General features: G+C 43.1%; 1 protein-coding gene across 1 annotated transcript in view; it reads right to left on the bottom strand.

Annotated features, from left to right (window-relative positions):
* CPM (carboxypeptidase M) overlaps nucleotides 1–20,874 on the bottom strand; it is an 85,897-nt gene that overhangs the window by 19,680 nt on the left and 45,343 nt on the right. Inside the window, exons 3-6 of the mRNA XM_037049479.1 lie at nucleotides 17,160–17,257; nucleotides 5,201–5,373; nucleotides 2,422–2,606; nucleotides 1,599–1,769 (exon numbers count right to left, since the gene is read on the bottom strand). Of these exons, the coding sequence (XP_036905374.1) occupies nucleotides 1,599–1,769; nucleotides 2,422–2,606; nucleotides 5,201–5,373; nucleotides 17,160–17,257 (627 nt within the window). The remainder of the gene's footprint in view (nucleotides 1–1,598; nucleotides 1,770–2,421; nucleotides 2,607–5,200; nucleotides 5,374–17,159; nucleotides 17,258–20,874) is intronic.

Below are 20,874 nucleotides of genomic sequence, written 5' to 3'. Positions count from 1 at the left end.
TTTTTAGTAAGAGTTTTGTATTTCTTTCTGACCTCATTTTCTCCATGAGATAGGAGAGGGAAAAAATGGAGAGAGAAACAAAACACAAGCCCTTGGCAGACGGCCGTGTCCCAGGTAGGCAGAATTTACATGGCTAAACAGGTGTGCAAAGCATGCAGCATTGAGGATGCCAAGGGTGGAGAGGCATGCACCCCTGGACAAGGCCAGTCAGGCCAGCCGACAAAACCTCCAGGTCGAGCCGTCATGCTTTGTTTTAAACTCCTTAAAGTAGCTGGCTGTCTGCCTTTTTTCTCAGAAGGACACACAGCTTGCATGTGGGTACACTTGGGAAAAATTCCCGGCAGCAAGATTGGGGCTCCTAGCTAGTTTCCCACACGTCTGCCTCCGTCTTGAAATTTACACACGGTGCAAACGAAGGACAGCTCTGCCACGGGGCAGGTGGGGGCCCGGTCCTCCCCCTGAAGGTTGATGAGCGGGGATCAGGCTAGAGCCCTGAAGCTGGGGCAGGGGCTGAGGGAGGCTGTACCTAGGACAACAGCAAGAAGACTTCGATGTTGTGGTATCGCCTGTGGTCTATGCTTATTTATATTACCTGGGAAGCTGGTAGAAAGCCTCCCAGACACCAAAGGACCACCTTATGCAAGACTACTTGATAGCCTATGCACCTGAAGTAGCACCTGGGCAACTGTCCAGCCTGCCGAAGTGCAGCCCGAGGCTTGCTGTTGGGAGGCTCAGGCAAAGTAGCCTCAAAGGGGGCACTTTCCACTGAGGCCAGGAAATCCAGACCCAGCCCACTGTCTTCCCTCACACCCTTCCATCTTCCTCCTGTGACCACTCAGTTCCCAGACTAGAACGACTTCTCACATCCCTGGGCTTCTGCTTATATCATTCCTTCTGAGAAGAACATCCCTGCTCCCACGTTTCCTGCCCGGCAGTTTCCTTACCTCTCCTCCCTCACATGGCCATCCTGTTCTAAGGTTGAAAAACTGCAGGCCCCCCCTCCCACTGTATCGAGCCTGAAGAGCTGTCTTGGTTAACCTACAAAGTGGCTTTGAAATCATGAGGCTTCAGGCACACATCCAGCTTGTTTTACAAATTGGAAGACCCGGCAATCATGGGACCTACTGAGGCACAGAAGTAATTAACTGGATCCAAGGAGCAGCTGTCCCCATTAGATGAGATATAAGCTTTCAATGTCTCCAAGGTCTTCACCCCCCTTCCATATTTTGGTTTTACACCCTGGCACACTGTACCTTTTCTAAATCTCTATTTTTATTCTAATCACACTGCTATTACAACTCTTTATTTGCATGTCACTCTTCTGTATTAAACTTGGGGTGAAGATCTGTGTCCTGTTCATCTGTATGGGCATAGTTTCTGACTCACAGTAGGAAAAAGCTGAGTGATCTCTGAATGAAGGAAGGCAGCCTTGGCTGTCTAAGCACTTCCCCAGGGACCAGTCTCCCCCACTGCTCTTGTGATGGAAGGGACTGCCCTGTGCCTAACAAACTTATGATCATGGCTGGGGTCCACAAAGACCAGCTGGTACCCCTGGGTGCAGGCCACAGGGAGCATGATGGAAATGACGGGAAACTCACCTTTGAGCGGATACCAAGAGTACCCATTCGTAATCCCATTCGGAAAGTCCATTTTATTTTTACACTGATCTCCTTTCTTCATGTTGAGATTTCTGGAAGCGTAGGTATTTGCAAGATGCTGAAAAACGTCATCATCGGGGGTTAAGCTCCGGGAGTGTAATGACCCAGTTGCTACACGTGAAAGACAAACCGAGACCTCCGTGGTGACAATGCAGTGAGCAAACACGTCATCGAGTCCCACACAGCAGCTCCATCTCCTAGAGAGAAACCTGTTGCCCCCTCCCATGAACGTCCCTCCGCCCTTCTTCCCAGTGGGTAATGCACACACACCAGGTGGCATCACACAAAAGAATCCATCCACATAAATCTGCTTAACAGTTAAAGAGCCCCTCGTCACTCTTGCTCATTTCCAGAGGAAATGGGACACTTCCTTGGGTTCTGTAGGGATTAAATGAAGCCACGGTCATATTTTAAATCCTTCGTGTTTACCTCATCCTGCAGAGTTTTAAGAGGAGTCAACAATTATGACTCATATGATTAGCAAAGAAGGGTAAGTTGTTCTAGTTTTATTTCCTCCTGGCCATGTGGCCTCTTGTGAAATCATTTGAATCCCAGTTTCTGTTTCAGTGATGAATGTCAAGCAATCTTGTTGCTACTGGTCAGTTGAGCCCTGCTGTCCACCTAGTGTTTATAAATTGCAGGACGGATGGCTCAGGGTTGAGAAAATGAGGCTCTTTCTACCCCTGCCAGAGAAGTCAAGTGAGCAGGAGGGTTTACAGTTTCACTATGGACTTAGAAAGCCCACGCCAGGCTGTTTGCTTACCTGGAACACCATTATCAAATGGGAAACTAGCCACCAGGGCACCGCCGTGGAGGTTTGCGGAGAGGACAAATGTCTCTGTTTTCAGCCACTCCATGACTGCCACCGTTTCAGGCTGCCTTACTACATCATTAGATTCGAAAGCATCGGGGAAATTTCTATTCAGGTCATAGGAGTTACCGTTTTCCCTTTAAAAGAAAAAAATTTTTAGGGTTTACTGGTGGTATGTGAGGAAGTAGATTCATGCCATGTGTGAACTTTCTGTTTGGGCTCCAGGTGTGGTGAATGGTTGCCTTGGCAACCTCCAGTAGACTGCACCTGGCATTCACACACTATGTAGCCCCTTCCCGTGCAACTGGCTCTCAACAGTGGGACAGTAGTTATTGTGATGTAGGCAGCGGTCTGATAAGTGTTTCCATTTTGGGGTGTTTGCTCATGAAACACTCCCTTTTGGGACCCTGAGATCCCCATGTTAGCCATGTGGAGAGTCCACACAGAGAAATGAGGAACCCACGTGACAAGACTGCAGACACATGGTCCCAAGGTAGTTGTCTCAGCCAGACCCCAACTGAGGCCACAGAGATGCACATCCCTGTTCTGCCCTGACCAAATTCTTAACTTACAGAACTGGGAGTAAATAGAAAGGTGGTTGCTTTAAGTCCCAAAGTTTTGTGGTAGTTTATTACATAGTATTGAGCTGGCTAAAAAGTTTGTTTGGCTTTTTTCGTATGATGGCTCTAGTAGCCCTTAGTTGTCTTAACTTCACTTGAAACAATTTTGTTAGGTTGTATTGTGACAGCTATCATATCAGCGTGCATTTACAAAAAACCCTACTGAAATTGATGAATTTGGGGGTAGCCATTTTAATACTGAAGATGGAAGAAAATAAGCAACATTTTTGGCATATTGTGCTTTATTATTTCAAGGAAGGTAAAAATGCAACTGGAATGCCATAAAAGATCTCTGCAGTGTATGGAGGAGGTGCTGTGACTGATTGAATGTGTAGAAAGTGGTTTGTGAAGTTTCAGCTAGAGATTTTTTGCTGGATGATGCTCCATTGTGGTTGGTAGACTCGTTGAAGTGGATGGAGATCGAATCGAGACATTAACTGAGAACAATCAACATTCTACCACGCGGGAGATAGCTGACATTGTCAAACTATCCAAATCAATAAAGCTATTGGTGAAAATGAAAAATGTGTCTTTTATTTTACAGAATAAACAGACTTTTTGGTCCACCCAATATTTGATAACGGAAACCACTGGAATGTGCTACTTCATACAAATGTATTTCTAAAAGCGGCACTGGCCCTGTTTAAGTATGCTAGAAAAACTTGAAAGGAATCAAGTGGTGAGATTTTATTTATTTTGGTAAAAGCAACCAAATTTTAGTTGCACAAATATAAATGTATATTAGACATTTGAGAAAATCCAAACTTCCTGAGGTAACTTGAAACAAAATAAACTGTTTAGATCAGAAATGCTGCTTTCCTGGCCGACAGTGCTCTCGCAAACATGGCGAACGTTCCTAAACCTGCAGGACCTTCTGTAAGACGTGGGGCAAACATCACCCCCACAAAGTGGCACAGTACAAGGAGGGCAGGATCCTCGGCATGGGCAGGGTCAGTGGTGTAATGACAGGAAGCCGAGTGACTATGGTGGGCAGATGAAGCCAATTTTCTGCAAAAAGGCTAAAACTACAAAGAAGATTGTGTGGAGGCTAGAATGCGTTGCAGATCTAAGAAAAGGCTGACTGTTGAGAGAGTCAAGCATTTTGAACTGGGAAGTGGTAAGAAGAGAAAGGGCCAAATGACCCAGTTCTAAGCTTCAAATGTTGTTTTATCGTAAAGACAAAATCTTGGGGGTTCACTTTGAAAAGAGAGAAAGGGGTGGGGGAGAGGAAGGAAGGAAGGAAGGAAGAAAGGAAGGAAGGAAGGAAGGACTATAAGACTCACTGTTCTTTTTGGTTAGTTCCTGCCCCGGCTTAATAAATCAAGTGGTAATTACTGAGGGCCTAGGGGATTTAACAATGATGAACACACTGAATGGAACTCCTGCCCTAAGGTAGCTTATAGTTCAGGCATTAAACAAGAAATAAGACATTAAAAATTGTGCTATGAAGGTCAAGTGCCAGGTGACATGAGTATGATCGGGGGCCTACTACATACATGATAGGCCAGGAAGGAGTCTTTGCCAACATGCTGATGAAGCAGTGGGAGGCGTGAGGAGGGGGAATGGGAGGTGAGGAAGGGCCTGGCAGATGCAGAGATGGAGGGCACCCGAGCTCTGGCGCGGCATGAGAAGCAGGAGCGGCAAACAAAGCAGGGAGGTGGACCCAGCAGTAAAGCAGTCTTATTCGGGACTTCACTTTTTATCCTAAAAGCAATGGGCAGGCAGCCCTGAGGAGTTCTCAGCACATGACAGGACACAGGCTACGCAATGGTTCCCTCATTCCTCTCGCCAGGGCCAAGAGGACTCTTTCATGGGGGCCTTTTTGTTGTTGTTGCTATTTTTAAATTCTGTTTTCTCTTTTTAAAAGTACTTTGTTTATTTTTAGAGAGAGGGGAAGGGAGGGAGAAAGAGAGGGAAAGAAACATCAACGTGTGGCTGCCTCTCACACACACCCCTAAATGGGGACCTGGCCCACAACTCAGGCATGTGCCCTGACTGGGAATCGAACCAGCGACCCTCTAGTTCGCAGGTTGGTGCTCAAGCTACTGAGCAAAACCAGCCAGGGCTTGTTTTGTTTTACTTTAAATAAAGATTGAGTAGCCCATCCTTACCTTCCATTGGTATAAAAACAGTCAGGCTTTTTGACAGCTTCAAATCCATCTGGGTTCATTGAAGGCATGATGTGTATCCGGGTACTATTGATTAAATTTGTGATTTCAGGGTCCTTACCATCACTGGTTACGAGATATTCAATTAAATGTAGCAGCAGTTCCCGCCCTACAGTCTGTAAGTGGGAAAGGGGTATTATTAGGTCAGAGGAAAACAAGAAAAAAAGTCCCCAAAGCACAAATTCCTCAACAAGGGGACTCTACACACAGTAGATACCAAAACCAGTTGCTAGAAAGACCACTGTTTCCCAAGCATGCCAATACTCTGGCAAGTGGCAATCAGTCACACGTGTGTTGAAAATTATTTGTTAGTACAAGTTTTTTTTTAAGTTAATGAAAAAATATCCACATGTAAATAATTTTCTTTTCTCTAAATTTTTTTTTATTTAATTCTTTTTAGAGGGGAAGGAGAGAAAAAAGAGGGAGAGAAACATCAATTGGTTGCTTCTCACACTCCCCCAACTCTGATGACCTGGCCCTGACAGGGAATCGAACCAATGACCTTTCCGTCTGCAGGATGATGCCCAGCCCGCTGAGCCACACCATTCAGGGCTATAAATAATTTACTTTTTAAAAAGGAACTAGAGTGAACTCAAAACACTAATTTAAAAGAACACATGTACCCGCCATGTTCACGGCAGCATTATTGACAATAGCCAGGCTATGGAAGCAGCCCAAATGTCCACCGATAGACGAATGGGTAAAAACATGGTGGTACACAATGGAATATAGTCAGCCAGGGGAAGGAAGCAATCTTGCCATTTGCCACAAGGATGGACCTTTAGGGCATTATAGTAAGTAAACGATTCAGACAGAGAAAGACACATGTTGCATGGCATTGCTTATACGTGGAATTTATAAAGCCCAACTCGAAAACAGAGGCTAGACTTCCGCCAAGATGGAGGCATAGGTGGAAACACTGTGCCTTCTCCCACAACCAAGTTTGAATAAAACAAAGGATTGGAGAAACAAAGACACAACCAANGAATATAGTCAGCCAGGGGAAGGAAGCAATCTTGCCATTTGCCACAAGGATGGACCTTTAGGGCATTATAGTAAGTAAACGATTCAGACAGAGAAAGACACATGTTGCATGGCATTGCTTATACGTGGAATTTATAAAGCCCAACTCGAAAACAGAGGCTAGAATGATGGTTGCCAAAGGCAGGGGGTGGGGGAGGGGGGCAGAAATAGGGAGGTATTGATCAAAGGGTACAAATTTTCAGTTATAAGATAATTAAGCTCTGGAGATATAATTTACGATGTAGTGACTACGTAATTAACAATACTATATTATATACTTGAAAATTGCAGGGAAAAACCCCATTGTGGTACATATATATACAATGGAACATTACTTGTCCATAAAAAAATCTTACGATTTGAGACAGCATGGATAGACCTAGAGGATGCTACGCTAAATGAAATAAGTCAGTCAGAGAAAGACAAATACCATGTGATTTCACTTATACAGGGGTTGGCAAAAGTAGGTGTACAGTTTGGTGTATGTGAGTTTATTTTTTTGTTACTGTATTATTTGTTACGAACAACTGTAAACCTACTTTTGCCCACTCCTAAAGAGCAAAATAAATGAACAAACAAAATAGAAACAGATTTATAGATACAGAGAACAGACTGATGTTTGCCAGAGGGGAGGGGATTTGGAGGAGGCTGGGTGAAAAAGGTGAAGGGATGGAGAAGTACAGATTGGTGGTCACAAAGCTGCCATGGGATGTAAAGTACGCCATGGAGAATATAGTCAGTCTTACTGTACTAACTATGTGTGGTGCCAAGGGGATACTAGAAGTATCTCAGGGAATACTTTGCAAAGTATGCTGGATGCCCGAAACCAATATAAAATAATATTGAATGACGTAAAAAGGAAAACTTTATGTCACTACCATTTTTCTGGATATATGTTTCCAATGTACTTTAAAATAAAAGCATGACTTTGAAGATAAAATGGTCATCACACTCATCTAGACTCATCTTCTGTACCAATGACTGATAAGCTGGAAGCCTGTGAGAGGTCATGCTTTACAACTCCCAAAGAAGAGATTTTCTATTTTTCTTATTAAAAAACAAAAGTAATTCATCTTTCAGCCTTATTAGAGAAAGAATTGATTAGGTGATATTGACCTAATTGACCTAAATCCAGCTTTGCTGGATAGAGTCATCTTGGATGTAGGTCCTTGCCTTTCATGACTTGGAATACTTCTTTCCAGCTCCTTCTTTTCTGAAAGTTTCCTTTTTAGAAATCAGCTGACAGTCTTATGAGAACTCCTTTGTAGGTAACTGTCTCTTTTTCTCTTCCTGCTTTTTGAGATTCTCTCCTTCATTTAATCTTGGGTAATGTAATTATGATGTGCCTTAGGTGTGTTCCTCCTTGGGTTCAACTTCTTTGGGATTCTCTGAGCTTCCTGGACTTCCCGGAAGTCTATTTCCTTTGCCAGATTGGGGAAGTTCTCCTTCATTATTTGTTCAAATAAGTTTTTCAGTTGTTGCTCTTCCTCTTCTCCTTCTGGCACCCCTATAATTTGGATTTTGGAACATTTGAAGATGTCCTGGATGTTCCTAAGCCTCTCCTCATTTTTTTTTTAAATTCTTTTTTCTTAATTTCATTATGATTGAATGTTTTTTTCTTCCTTCCGGTCCACATCGTTGATTTGAGTCTCAGTTTCTTTCCCATTACTGTTGGTTCCCTGTACATTTTCCTTTATTTCACTTAGCATAGCCTTCATTTTTTCCTCTAATTTGTGACCATATTCAACCAATTCTGTGAGCATCCTGATCACCAGTATTTTGAACTGTGCATTGATAGGCTGGCTATCTCTTAGTTGTATTTGTTCTGTATCTCGTTGCTTAGTTGTATTTGTTCTGGAGCTTTGATCTGTTCTTTCATTTGGGCCATTTTTTTTTTATCTTGGGGCATGTGTTACATAGTGAGGGGTGACGCCTTAGGTGTTCACCTGGGCAAGGTAACCCACGTCACTGCGTTGTGACTCTGTATGTGGAGGCAGGGTCAGAGAGGGAGCAATGGCGCCTACTCTGCTCTCTGCCAGATTTCAGTCACTTCCCTCATTTCCCCCAAGCAAAGTGGGCCCTTCTGGTCCTGATTCCTGGGTGGGTGGGTTTGTGTATGTTCTAGGGCCCTGTGGGTCTCTCCAAGAATCTCTCCTTTGAGGCTGGGAGTTTCTCCCTGCCACCACCTCAACCCCCACAGGTTTTTCAGTCAGAGGCTTTAAGGCTTCATTTCCCTGGCCCTGGAACCCTGGATTATGTGGCCTGTCTTGCTCTCCAGGTGTTCCTCCTGGTTTGCCCACAAGTGGAAGTGGAACTGCCCAGTTCTTCAGCCGCACCTTGCTGCAAGTCCTTTCTACCTGGCTGCCCATCTCCACCCCTCCTACCAGTCTAGGTAAGTGTTTCTTCTTTAAATCCTTGGTTGTTGGACTTTCATACAGTTCAATTTTCTATCAGTTCTGGTTGTTTTTTTCTTTTTAAATTTGTTATCCTTTTGGTTGTGCGAGGAGGTACAGTGTGTCTACCTATGCCTCCATCTTCGCCGGAAGTCCTGTTGAATTTTGTATTTACAATAAAAATTATCACTTGAAGAAGTCCTTACAAACTGATAACCAGAAAAGTCAAGTGAGCCATACACTGGGTTTCCAATTAGGAGTTTTGGAAGCTTGAGCACTTTTGGACACAACCTCCATCAGCCATTTACTGACTATCCTAAAACCAGTAGAGAGGGGACTGGTGACTTTGATTTTCCAAGGTAACTTCAAATGTAGAAAGTGTAGTTGATTTAAGGAGCTCTTTTGTCAAGGGGTTGGGGAAGAGAAAAGGGTAAAGGAAAGGGAGGAGGAAGAGATCAGGAACCACTTGCAGCTCCTAAAACTTTCAAATGCTGGTTGGAGACTGTAGGATGGTGCAATCAGAGGGACCATTCAGGAAAAAGCAGAGGCCCATCTGAGTCCCAAGTCCAGCACAGAGAGGAGCCGTGTCAGAACCCCCACATGGCTCTGAATCTGAGTTTCCTTCTTCATTGTCTGAGCCACGCATCCTTAAGTGTGGCAGAACTCAGAGCACAAGTTGGTAGTGAAATTCATGCAACTGAATTTTTTGCTTTCATGCAAAAGCAAATGAAAAAAGGAAGAATATAAAGAAGCTATGATTAAGCTATAAAACCAGATTAAGCAGTTGTGGTAATACAGGTACAGAATACAGTATAAAAGTTAAGATTTATAACTAACAGAGAGGATAGAGGCTGGGGGCAAGGAGAGGAGAGGAGAGAAAACTTTTCAAAGGGCCAGTTTCTCACTTTTCATAGCAATGGCTTATAAGATACTATTCAAAGTTAAAATAACTTTAAATAATTTTGAAATTTTTTGTAATTTTTTTCTTGACTTTAGAAGAATCTTAATAATCAATTTCTTATTTTGAGAAAATATCAAGTTCACCAATTATTTTAGTTACAATTCAGTTTTATTGCCAAATCCAAGTAAAATTAAATCGCATACTATTTATTTTAAAATAACATGTACTATGACACACATTTTGTTTTATATCCTTTTAATCCCTCTCATTCTCTTACTATAAATACATAGATATCTTGAATAATGTTTGACAAATATTAGTGATGGTCATTTTCTAGTGATGGTATTCTGAATGATTCTTATTCATATTTTTCCAGTGTCACTTTTAAATAAAGAAAACTAATGGGGTGAAAAAAACAATAAAATCATGTTTTTTTCAAGAAAAAATGTGTAATAAAGATATTTTCTGTTTGTCTGCATATGCCAAAACAAATCACAAGTTCCTAACTGTAGAGGATAAATAAAAATCTTGGAAATACAATAAAGAACTAATGAAGAGTCAGATAATTTAAAAATGCTGAGGTAACCAGATGAAATTTCAGGGGAAGTTAAACAAAGTCCTGTTTTTTGTTGTTGAGCCATATTTTTGCTGCCTCTGTAACAGCAGATTTATGCCTAATAATATTCAAATTAATTCTTCCCAACCTTAATATAAATGTCTCAAACACTCATGTTTTATGTATAAACTTCCCTTCATTTAAAAATAAGTCTTTAAATATGAAACCTTAGAGAATCCAAATTTTAAGAAGAATGTGGTCAGTCTCCAGTAGCTTAACCAGCCTTACTCCACTTCGCCTGCTTACTTCCTTTTGGGGAGAGTGTGGACTTAACGAGAGAATCCCCAATGAAGACACTGAAAGGCTGGATAGACACACCAGCTTCTGAAGCCTTTTACTCATAATTCATCTGGGCGTTAAAATGGCAATAACCCAGAAAACAGAAAAGAACTATCAGTTTTAATTCAGTTCAGTCAAGTTGGAATTTGTTAGGTAAAATTGCGTGAGCTCTTTCAAGAATGTGTATAAAAGAATACAAACACTTTGCTCTGGCAGGTGTGGCTCAGTGGACTGAGTGCCAGTCTGGGAACCAAAGGGTTGCTGGTTCAATTCCCAGGCAGGGCACATGCCTGAGTTGTGGGTAGGATCCCCAGTTGCGGGGCCACTCAACAAGCAAGGACACACTGATGTTTCTCTCCCTCTCTCCCACCCTTCCCCTCTCTAAAAATAAATAAATAAAATCTCAAAAAAAAAGAATGTAAACATGTTTTGGTATTAACAATCCACAACGTAGGCAGTGTGTTGTGTGAGAGTGAGCATGAGAGGTAGCACAAAAAAAGGTCAGCTCTCCTAGTGACAGAATCTGTGGTTGCAATGCTGCACTGTAATGCAACTTCTGGGGGAAATATAAGCCTGTCAGTTCTGAGGCTGCGTAACTGTGTTACAGATTTAATTCATTTGTCTGAGTGACTAGCGAAATCCTTCTTCAAATAGCCTTAACTATTACGGTATCCAGCACACTGTCACCTGGCCTCCCAAAGTCGGGGTTCCACTTTCTGCATATGTAGTCATAACTCCCCACACTTGTGCTATCCTAACCCAGTTCAAATGCATCACAATGGCCTGACCAACCTTGACAGACCACCCTCCCCAACTCCACCATCTAAAATCCCTGAAGGCAGGGATCCTAATGGCTTTCTCTGTGGCACTGGTGTATTACCCAGCTCCTGGTATATCATGCACTCAAAAATTACTATTGACAAATGCATTACAAGGTCAAGACTATTCTAAGAAGGAACTTTCTGAAAACCTGAGGACATAAGGCCCTTAGTGAGAGGAGATGTACAAATGCTCAGGTTATTTCCTTTGAAGGATTTTCAATATTGAACACATTTTATAGAGGTGGGATTAACAATTCTGGTTGTGATGAGGACTCCCAATTTCTGGTCACCCCAGCCAAAATGGAGATAAAGAAAAAAAGATAGTTATATGAGGAATTAAATACATGTCTTAAAGGAATTAGATACTTCGTCTGGAGTAAAGTTTAGTTCTGTCTAAATCCAAAAAGAAAGAATTAATTATCCAAAGCCATATTGCAAAACTGAGGACATTTTGCTATTAACTAGGGAAAAAACTTTGGGAAGTTACATTTGGAAGGACAAGCTTTCCTGCTTTAATTTTTTTGTTTCACTTTTACTAAGTTCAGCACCTCTACAGCATGCTGACCACACAGCCCAGATTTTCCAGGACAGGCGCAGTCCCAGATCGCTGTCCTACCACTTACGTAAACACTGACATACCCTCTGAAAACAGTTACACATACAAACCGCATCTCACAAACCATCTTGTATCTAGAACATGTGTGAAAGTCATTTATCTTTTCAAGTTGAAAACTATGGTCACCATTACCCAGAGAATGCTTTTCCCTTTAACCTATCTACCTGGAATACTCCTACAATTAGCTATATGAACTGATGCCACCAAACATGAAATTCTAAGTGTGGGGTGGCTATTTCAAAAGTCTGTACCCAAATAAACCATCATAGTAAAAATAATGCATTGATGTTTAAGAAACAGAAGCTCAAAAAGCATCAGAATTGGCAATTCAGTTAAGCTTATCAAACACATGTGGAATACCGACCCCCACGCTATTCTTGACCATGGACCCTGAGGTCAAAGGTGCCTGTGAACCCAACCTCTGACCTGCACTTTGCCTGTTATGGGACTAGTTTAAAACTATTGGCACCCAACTTTTTAAGCACATAGTCAGGTCTCACTTGAATACATACTTCCGTTAGAGAATAATTAGACATGTATCAACAAGTTTAGAGATTACCCCAGTGTAAGATTTTCTTTTCTACAAAGTTTTTAAAACGTGAAATAGAGGACAGGCACCAAACAAAGAGAGGGCTCTAGGAAGGAAGAAGCGGCGATTTCCCGGGCTTCTCTCCTGTACCCACAACCAGGCTGAGGGTATTAGTTGTTTCCAGCTTCAGGGCAGGGCCCCAGTTTTTGGTAAAGCTCTGATTGTAGATACTGGGTTATACTTTACTCCAAAGCCAGCCAGTGGCAGGATGAGGTGGAGGGGCAGGGCAAGGAGGCAAAGGCCCAACTCCAAGACAGTGTGAAGGTCCACAGAGTGAGGGAAGGGCATGGGACTCCACTCAGTGTGTGCTGGGATTGTTCCTTATGATTAAGAACAGTTGTTAGTCTGCAGGTGCGTTGGCTCTGCTACTCAGGAGCTGCCCTGAATTAAACCCGGAATTGGGGCTTCTGCAGCGCAACCCAGCAACATGTGTGCCAAGGACTGGGCAGACGAGAAAACGCCTGCTGGTCTTGCTAACATGGGAAGGGCAGCAATGTGGAGATATGTCTCCCATATTCTGAAACAACATGTACACCAGGTGACGCAGCCTCATCAAATGTCAGCTAGCTCCCTTGTGTGTCTCTGGAGCTGTCAGGGAGGGGAAGCAGGGAGTGGGACCAAGAAAGGGACAGAGAGAGGTGCCTGGGAGATGTTCATCCCGGGGCTTCTTGGAGCTGGCTCCCCTTTTACTGGGTGAACGAGCCCAAATCTTGTCATCAAATGGCACTGGAACAAGAAGTTACCCATCCAAACACAATTAATTTAATTTATTTGTAAAAATACACCATAGATCTATATGGAAAAATAAAAACAGAATATTCCAAAAGCATCAGAGAGAGTACAAGAGGCAGAGCTGAGGCTCTGGCTCTGGGGTCAGGTAGCGTAGGACCAAACACAGACCTGGACTCCCTTCCAGGCAAATGACTAACATGCCTCCTGCAGAGGGGATGTTAAACACAGACCTGGACTCCCTTCCAGGCAAATGACTAACAGACGTGCCTCCTGCAGAGGCGATCAGAAGCACTCGACCTGGCCTGTGCTCTGTGCATGGGGGCAGTCTTCACTGATGTGCTGTGCAGCACTGCAGAGAAGGTAACTGACACCTGCTCCACGTGCACAGCCAGCCAGTGTCATGCAAAGGCCATGAGCCAATGGCAAGGTGACTGAAGACAAAAAAAAAATACCATACAAAGCAAGAGTAGATTTAACTTCACTTCTTCTGTAACAATACTTGCTTGTAGAGATGGCCATTTTAAATTGACTTTGCTACTCACAGTTGGCATTTTGCCTTCCTGAGTGTGGTCAGGCTCCTTAGCCTAAACCCTCGGCATCAGCCAAATGAACCCATTTGCATAATTTCTAAGATGCATTTTGGCCAAAAGAATTTCACCTAAATCCAACAGACTTTTAGATCTAACTTCTCATCTGAAGTAAACAGAGGAACTAGAAGCACCAGTTCAATGATACAGTAAGAAAGGAAACAGAACATTCAAAACGTGGGCTATTCTGCAGGACAACTGATTGGGTCTTTGTGAAGTCTACCGACAGGAAAAGGTTCCTTCAATACTAGATTAATGAGACTCAAGGGATAGAGCAACCAAATGTGATACGTGATCCTTATTTAGGCAATTTTGGAGGACATTTTAGGACAATTGGAGGAACTAGAAAGTGGAGAATAAGGTGAAGATAAGATAAAGATTTATTGACAGAAAAGGGAGTTAGTATTAAGTTTAAAATATAAACAGCAAATTAGTGTGCTCATTTGTAAAAGTGCAGGCACATACATGCACAGTCACAAATCTGGAACAATAAATAGTAAGGAATTAACAGTCCTAATTTTTGGAAGGTCAGTACATAAGGTTTCTTGTTTGCTTATCTGTCCTTTTTTCTAAGGTGTACCTATGTTGATTTTGTAAAAATAGATTATTTTTCATTTAAAAAAGATCTGATTCTAAAGCAATAATGAGGTACAAGTCAGGTCTGATAACGGAATTGTGTCTTCCTCATGTTGATGCCTCTGTCATCTGGCTGTGGCATGAGGTGTGGAAAACACACACACACACACACTGGGGTGGGTCCAGGGAAACGAGGGAACATTTTATTTATTTTTCTTTTTAAAAAAGATTTGTTTATTTTTAGAGAGGGGAAGGGAGGGAGAAAGAGAGGGAGAGAAACATCAGTGTGTGGTTGCCTCTCACACGCCCCCTACTGGTGACCTGGCCTGCAACCCAGGCATGTGCCTTGACTGGGAATCGAACCAGCAACCCTTTGGCCGGCACTCAATCCACTGAGTCACACCAGCCAGGACTAACATTTTATAATAATGTAGTTAATTCTGTCCACCACGCTACTCTGTGCACATGTGCCCCATGCTGGGATACTCCACGGGAGGTCCACAACTCCCAGAAGAGCCATAGACCCTGAGGTCAGCATTCAAAGTTTGTGCCAGAATATTAAGGACTCCATCCCAAGAAGGTTAAGAACCACTGCCCTAAAATACTAACTATGTTGCTTTTTATTTTTATTTTTTAAAAGATTTTATTTATTCATTTTTAGAGAGAGGGAAAAGAAGGGAGAAAGAGCAGGAGAAAAACATCCATGTGTGAGAAAATATCAATCCATTGCCTCTTACACATCCCCAGCTGGAGACCTGGCCCATAACCCAGGCATGTACCCCGACTAGGGATCGAACTGCTGACTTTTTGGTTTGCAGGCCTGCACTCAATCCATTGAGCCACAACAGCCAGGGCCTATGTTCCTTTTTAATAGTAGGTTTTGAAAATGTTTTTTTCAATGCCAAAACATCTGGGAGAAGAAGTATGAGTAAAGCAGTTAGACCCTGTACCTCCTGTGACTCCTCTGCTCTCCTGGGTTAAGCTGTCGCTTTCCTCAGCTCCTAGTGGCACCAGGATGGCAGAACATACAAGGTCTCAAATTTAGAATTATGGCTGTCTCCTTGGCCCCTAGACCCCACAGACCCTGCTCCCAGCTGGGACACAGAGAGGGTAACAGGACTTTAGGTCCCAACCCCAAAACACAGTGGAACTTTTCCCCCCACTCCATCTCGGTCCTCAGATCAAAGTGAACTAGAGAGCCCTGACTTGAAGGGGTACATTAACTACCTGGGGAGGAGGATACCAGAAATTTGGGAAAGTGCACAGGAGAAACAAAGAAATTCAGAGATGAGTGAGGGAAAGGACTCTTGCTTATCTTCGGAAGTTTCGGTTCAGAGGATTAAATTTTGAGCAGCAGGCTGCACCCTGGGAAATGCCAGGAATTCAGTAAACAAACGACCGAAGTCAACAAGTGTCATATATCTCTGATTAAAAATGGATTCCACAGGACCCTGATCAACAGAGAGAGGAAGTCTAGGCTGCTGTTTGGAATGAATGGCTGTTTTATTAAAAACAACATTGGTCAGACTCCTAGCAATGGTAAGTCTTCTAAAGCACAATCCATTGCACTAAAAAAATAAAATAAAATAAGTCACAGGAAGGTTGAACTTCCACTCGCCTACAAATCCAGTTCAAAGATCAGCCCCTTGCTTGGAGGCGAGTGCTTGCATCTTAGCTCCAGATGCAAGAAGTGCCCTCTCTGGGCAGGACAGGTTGGGCAGCATGCCTGCCAAGGGCAGGCTGTGTGTGTGTCACAAGGGGTGGGTCCTGTTTCGGGAAAGCCCAGGTTTGGGGAGGGTTAAGCCAGGACAGGAAGCCCAGCATTTGATTAGAACATACCACGCACACTACTGAGACTTCAGAAGTGTCTTAACAAGCCAGCTAGTTGTACTTACCGGATATACATTTACTTCAACATTCCTTAAAGCTAGGTGTGTTTTACAGTTTGTTACACACTGTTCCTACAGGAACTTTCTTTAATGGGATGCCTAGGAAATGTCTTTCCCTTCCATTTGATTGCCTAGTTGTATGGCGTCCTGGGGAATGGAAAACACTACAGTTGTCATATTCTTAAAATACTCTGAAGAAGTAAGGCGAGAAACAGCAGCGAGCATTTTCAAAAGCCTAGCAAGAACGGTAGGACAGGTAGAAGTGGTAAAACGGCATTTTGCCAAATATAAAATAAATAACAGAAAACCAGAAAAAATAGCGTTTCTCCCTGCCATGTTGGCAAAGAGGCAAGACATCCCAGAATTTATGTGTTTGTAGATAGTGGGTACGGGAGAACACTAACTTTGGTTGTCTAATCTTGAGCATTGAAAACATTGAATATTAGATTAAGAGCAAGTGACAAAAGCTTTCAAAAAAACAGATATCACATGTTTGGAGAGCTACTTGGGATCTTCTGATGGTGTGAGTTCAAATACAATGCAGCTCCTTTGCTGGGTCACCATGATGCTGACCAGGAGGCAGGAAATCAGTTCCAGGAGTTCAGGGACTCCACTGGCAGCTGGCATTTCAGCACCACTGGTCTCCCAGCCCCCAAACAAAATGAGCTCGAGTGTCCCTCACAGGACTCTGAATAAACAACCAGCAGGCTGTGACGGTGGCTGGGCCCCAGTTCCTTGTTCTCTCAGAAGGCCTACCAGGAAGACCTGCCCAAATTCTTTGCTATAATTTGTGCTGCCTTCTTAGCATTTACACAGAGCTCAAAAGACCCCAGGGGACGTTTCTGTGGTGACATTTCAGATGTTCAAACCCCATACATACCTCATCTCCGTGCATATTTGCCACGTATTTGAACTCTGGGATCCCGATTCTGTGTTCCTTTGGGGAGCGACCCACAACAAGAACCCACAGGTTTCTGCCTTTATGGGGAAGAAAAAGATCAAAAAATAAGTTGTCTTTTGAAAGGACAAATGGATTTTGGGAGAGTGATCAAAGGGAGCAGACAACGCCGCTTCTCCCACCCTACCACTGTGACGCCTGACATCTGTGACTGCCAGCTCTGTGCTCAAAGTGCTCCAAGCTTACTTCTAGCCCAGACCCTGGCGATTTAGCACAAATATTTAACTTACTATATTAAGATGTGATTTTTAAAACCCTAAGACTTACGAGGCTACGTGGATCTGACTTTTCCAAAATGCTTGTATACTCTGCATTGAGTTTCTTGTGCTTTATAGAAATGATCTTGCTAATTCACACAATTACACAAACTTGAACTGCAGTTGATGGTTGACTGGGAGGGTGCCACGACACTCAGGACAAGGAAAGGGGGAAAAAGCAACAGCCATGAAATATGTAACTCAGAAGGGAGCTTGTCCTTCCAGCGAGAAATCCTGGATTTTGTTTGCAGGTGCTGATGGGACACAGCTCCTTTGCAGTGAGTGTCCTTGATGTGCCGGAGTCTTGTAAAGTAAACCGGGAACCACAGTGCATCCTAACGACACCCCGGGAAAACGCTTGTTCCTAACTCTGTCACAGATGGTGTGATGTCGGCAAGGAAGGGCGGAGACTCCAGATCATTGAGGATTTGCTTTGTGCGTTCATTACAGCTGGTACCCTGGTCCACATCATCTCAGGTAATCCCTTGCAATAGCTCACCAAAATGGATTTTTAACCAAACTTCAAAATGAGAAAGCTGATCTTCAAAAATTATTAGGTAAACTGCTTGTGATCACAAAGCCATCCAGTAAGAGGCTGTGATTGGAGCCGAGAGCCAAGACCTGAATCCTAAATATTTAATTTCAGTTCCAGCACGCCTTCCACTAAAGGCTGCCCATGCCTCAAGCGTCTTGGTTTCCTAATCAGGAAAACAAAGGGGTCCCTTTTAATTCTATGACCGACTGGCTCTTTGAATGCAAACATTTAAAAGTTAGAGGCTGGGGATTGTATGTTTGATATCTATCACATGTATACAAAGTTCAAATATCTGTGATGTCTAAGCCTTCTGTGGAATTCAGGAGTCCAGAAAGGAATTTAACAGCAGCTAATGGGCAAATGTAGAGTAGGCTCCTGCAGAATTTCAGATCCAGGTCCCTAAATCAAGGGTCCCACAGCCTGGAAACACTCAGTTGCCATAGGAATCCAGTGAGAAGCAGATACTGGACTTATCCTTTTCACCATTTATTCTTATTGTAACAATAGGGTGACGATGGGTTTAGATTTAGTAACTACAGGAATTCTCAGAAAATGACCCCAGATGCAGTTTATCTGACTGATGACTCCTGTTCAGTGCAGGACACCCATACCTCCACTTATTTAGAACTACCTCACCTGGGCATCGAACCAGGCGATTAGTTTGTACAGGTAAGTCCTCTATGCTCAGCGAGTTTCTCACCTAATGGAGAGAGGCACGTGTAATCACACTAGACGGTGACAAAGGAGCACAGGACTGTGGGTTGGGCACTGTGGGAGCAGAAGACGATGAATGGTTAATCTGTTCCAAGGATGGGGATCATGTAAAACTTTACGGATGTAGGGTTTTAGATCTGATCTCTGAATGGGGTTCAGAAGAATGAGTTTGCCACGTGGACCAGCACAATCCACCCACCAGAACCATTTCATTAACCAGAATCTTCCATTCCCCCACCACACCAATTCTCAGCTCCTTCGGAGTTAATCATACAAAGTTACCACTTCCATGTGAAGCAAGGAAGGGTGATTTCAAAGGACAAATGATCAAACCTGGCTCTTTGGGTTTCCTTCAGGGGAATTCTTTTAGGTGGCTATTCATTCTTTTAAAGCTAAAATAATCACAGATTTGTACAGAATATGATCTAGTCCTCTCATGGGCAAGGGGAAAAATCCAATATCATCTCAACATACTATTTACTAACTGTTACATTTATAACTCTACATCAGCAACGCTGGCCTGTTAAATAAAAGAGAGTGTAAGACAACAAAAATCTGACTTGACGTGGATAGCCAATATTACTTGGTTTAAGGAAGAAGAAAAACCAAACCAGAAAAAAAGAAGTACTTTGATGGGAAGGAAACTCAACTTCAAGTTTAGCACAAATGGCCCTGAAGTGAACTGCAAGATGAGAAACTCACCTTGAATAAACCTCAATGGCACAAAGTCTAAGACAGAAACCGAGCAATAAATCCAGAAGATATTTATACAGAGCCTTGGGAACGACAAGCCTCATGAAGGGTTTTAAGCACCCTCTCCAACAAACACGGCTGTCTCTGGTTTCGACCAGGGTTAATACACAAAGGACAAACTGTTTACTTTTCACAGCCCAATTGCCAAGGTAAGGGTAATTTAAACAAGATTTTTTTTCTATCAAGGTTGGAAAGGTTACCTTTATTCTCCAAAGTTCTTGCTAATAGCATGTGTGCTTAAGAGGTATGAATTGCTTGGTTTCTTTTTCCTCATCACAAAGTAAACAAAACTTGGATTCCAAATATTTCAGTATCTGTGTTCAGGAACTCACTAGGGGCCTGACAAGATCCTAGTGATGTGATGGGGGTGTCCAGCTGGGTTTGTTGGAAGGACTGAGGAGAGTCTTACAATTCAGAAGGCTGCACAAAGACAGGGAAACAGGCAATAATTGCCACAAACTTCTATAGGAGTTCCGAATAAGGTAGGAGAAGCTCAGAAGTTGAAGTACAAGGTCTTCCCAGATAGTATCCAGCCATGTACTATGAAAAACAGAGACATTTATTGAAGAAGATACAAGATACAAGAAACACTGTACATAGCGCCTCAGTCCTCTTCAAAGTAGGCATTTTGGGACCTCACACAATTCTCCCAATCGCCATCAGCTGCCCCATAGTATTTTCCTGAACTCATCAATGGTCTGAAATCTCTTGCCTTTCCAAGGTGATTTTAGTTTTGGGAACAGCCAAAAGTTGCAGGGCACCAAATCTGGGCTGTAGGGCAGATGAGTCACCTGGGTGATTTGAGGTTTTGCCAAAATACTCCACATAAGACATGATGCATGAGGAGGCATGTTGTCATGATGAAGCTGCCAATCACCAGTTTCCCTCAGCTGCAGCCTTCTGAATCATCCGAATAGTTTCCGCAGAGGAATGTTCAAGCTTAATGCAAAATTTGATGCAGATTTGATGTTCTACTCATTCAGTTGTTTTGAATTCAACAGCTACATAGTACACATGCTCAATGGCATCTACCACTCCCACTGACTAGTACAGTGAAGTCATTATCATTTACACATGTGCATTCTAGTCCACTCTCTTTGGCTGCCAGGTTCCATGGATTTCCCGCAAACCGTTCTCATTGTATTAATGGTTAGACCTACCTGGGACGTGCCTCATACAGCTTCAACAGGCAGAAATGGGCAGAGTGTCATCCCCATATCAGAATCACCTGGCTGCTTGTGAAAAGGCCGATCCCTGCACCCCATCTCCTACACCCAATTCCAGGCGGGAAGCCTAAGGTCTGCATTTATCAGGCTCCCTTGTCGATTCTGAGGCCCATTAAAGTTTGAAAGCTGCTCAGACCGAGGCAGGAAACGTC

This window comes from Sturnira hondurensis, unplaced genomic scaffold, assembly GCF_014824575.4.
Source record: "Sturnira hondurensis isolate 20B ecotype Veracruz unplaced genomic scaffold, ASM1482457v3 Scaffold0006496, whole genome shotgun sequence".
NCBI classification, from domain to species: domain Eukaryota; kingdom Metazoa; phylum Chordata; class Mammalia; order Chiroptera; family Phyllostomidae; genus Sturnira; species Sturnira hondurensis.
Note: the sequence above shows the minus strand (reverse complement) of the source record. Positions and strands in the feature narration are given on the sequence as shown.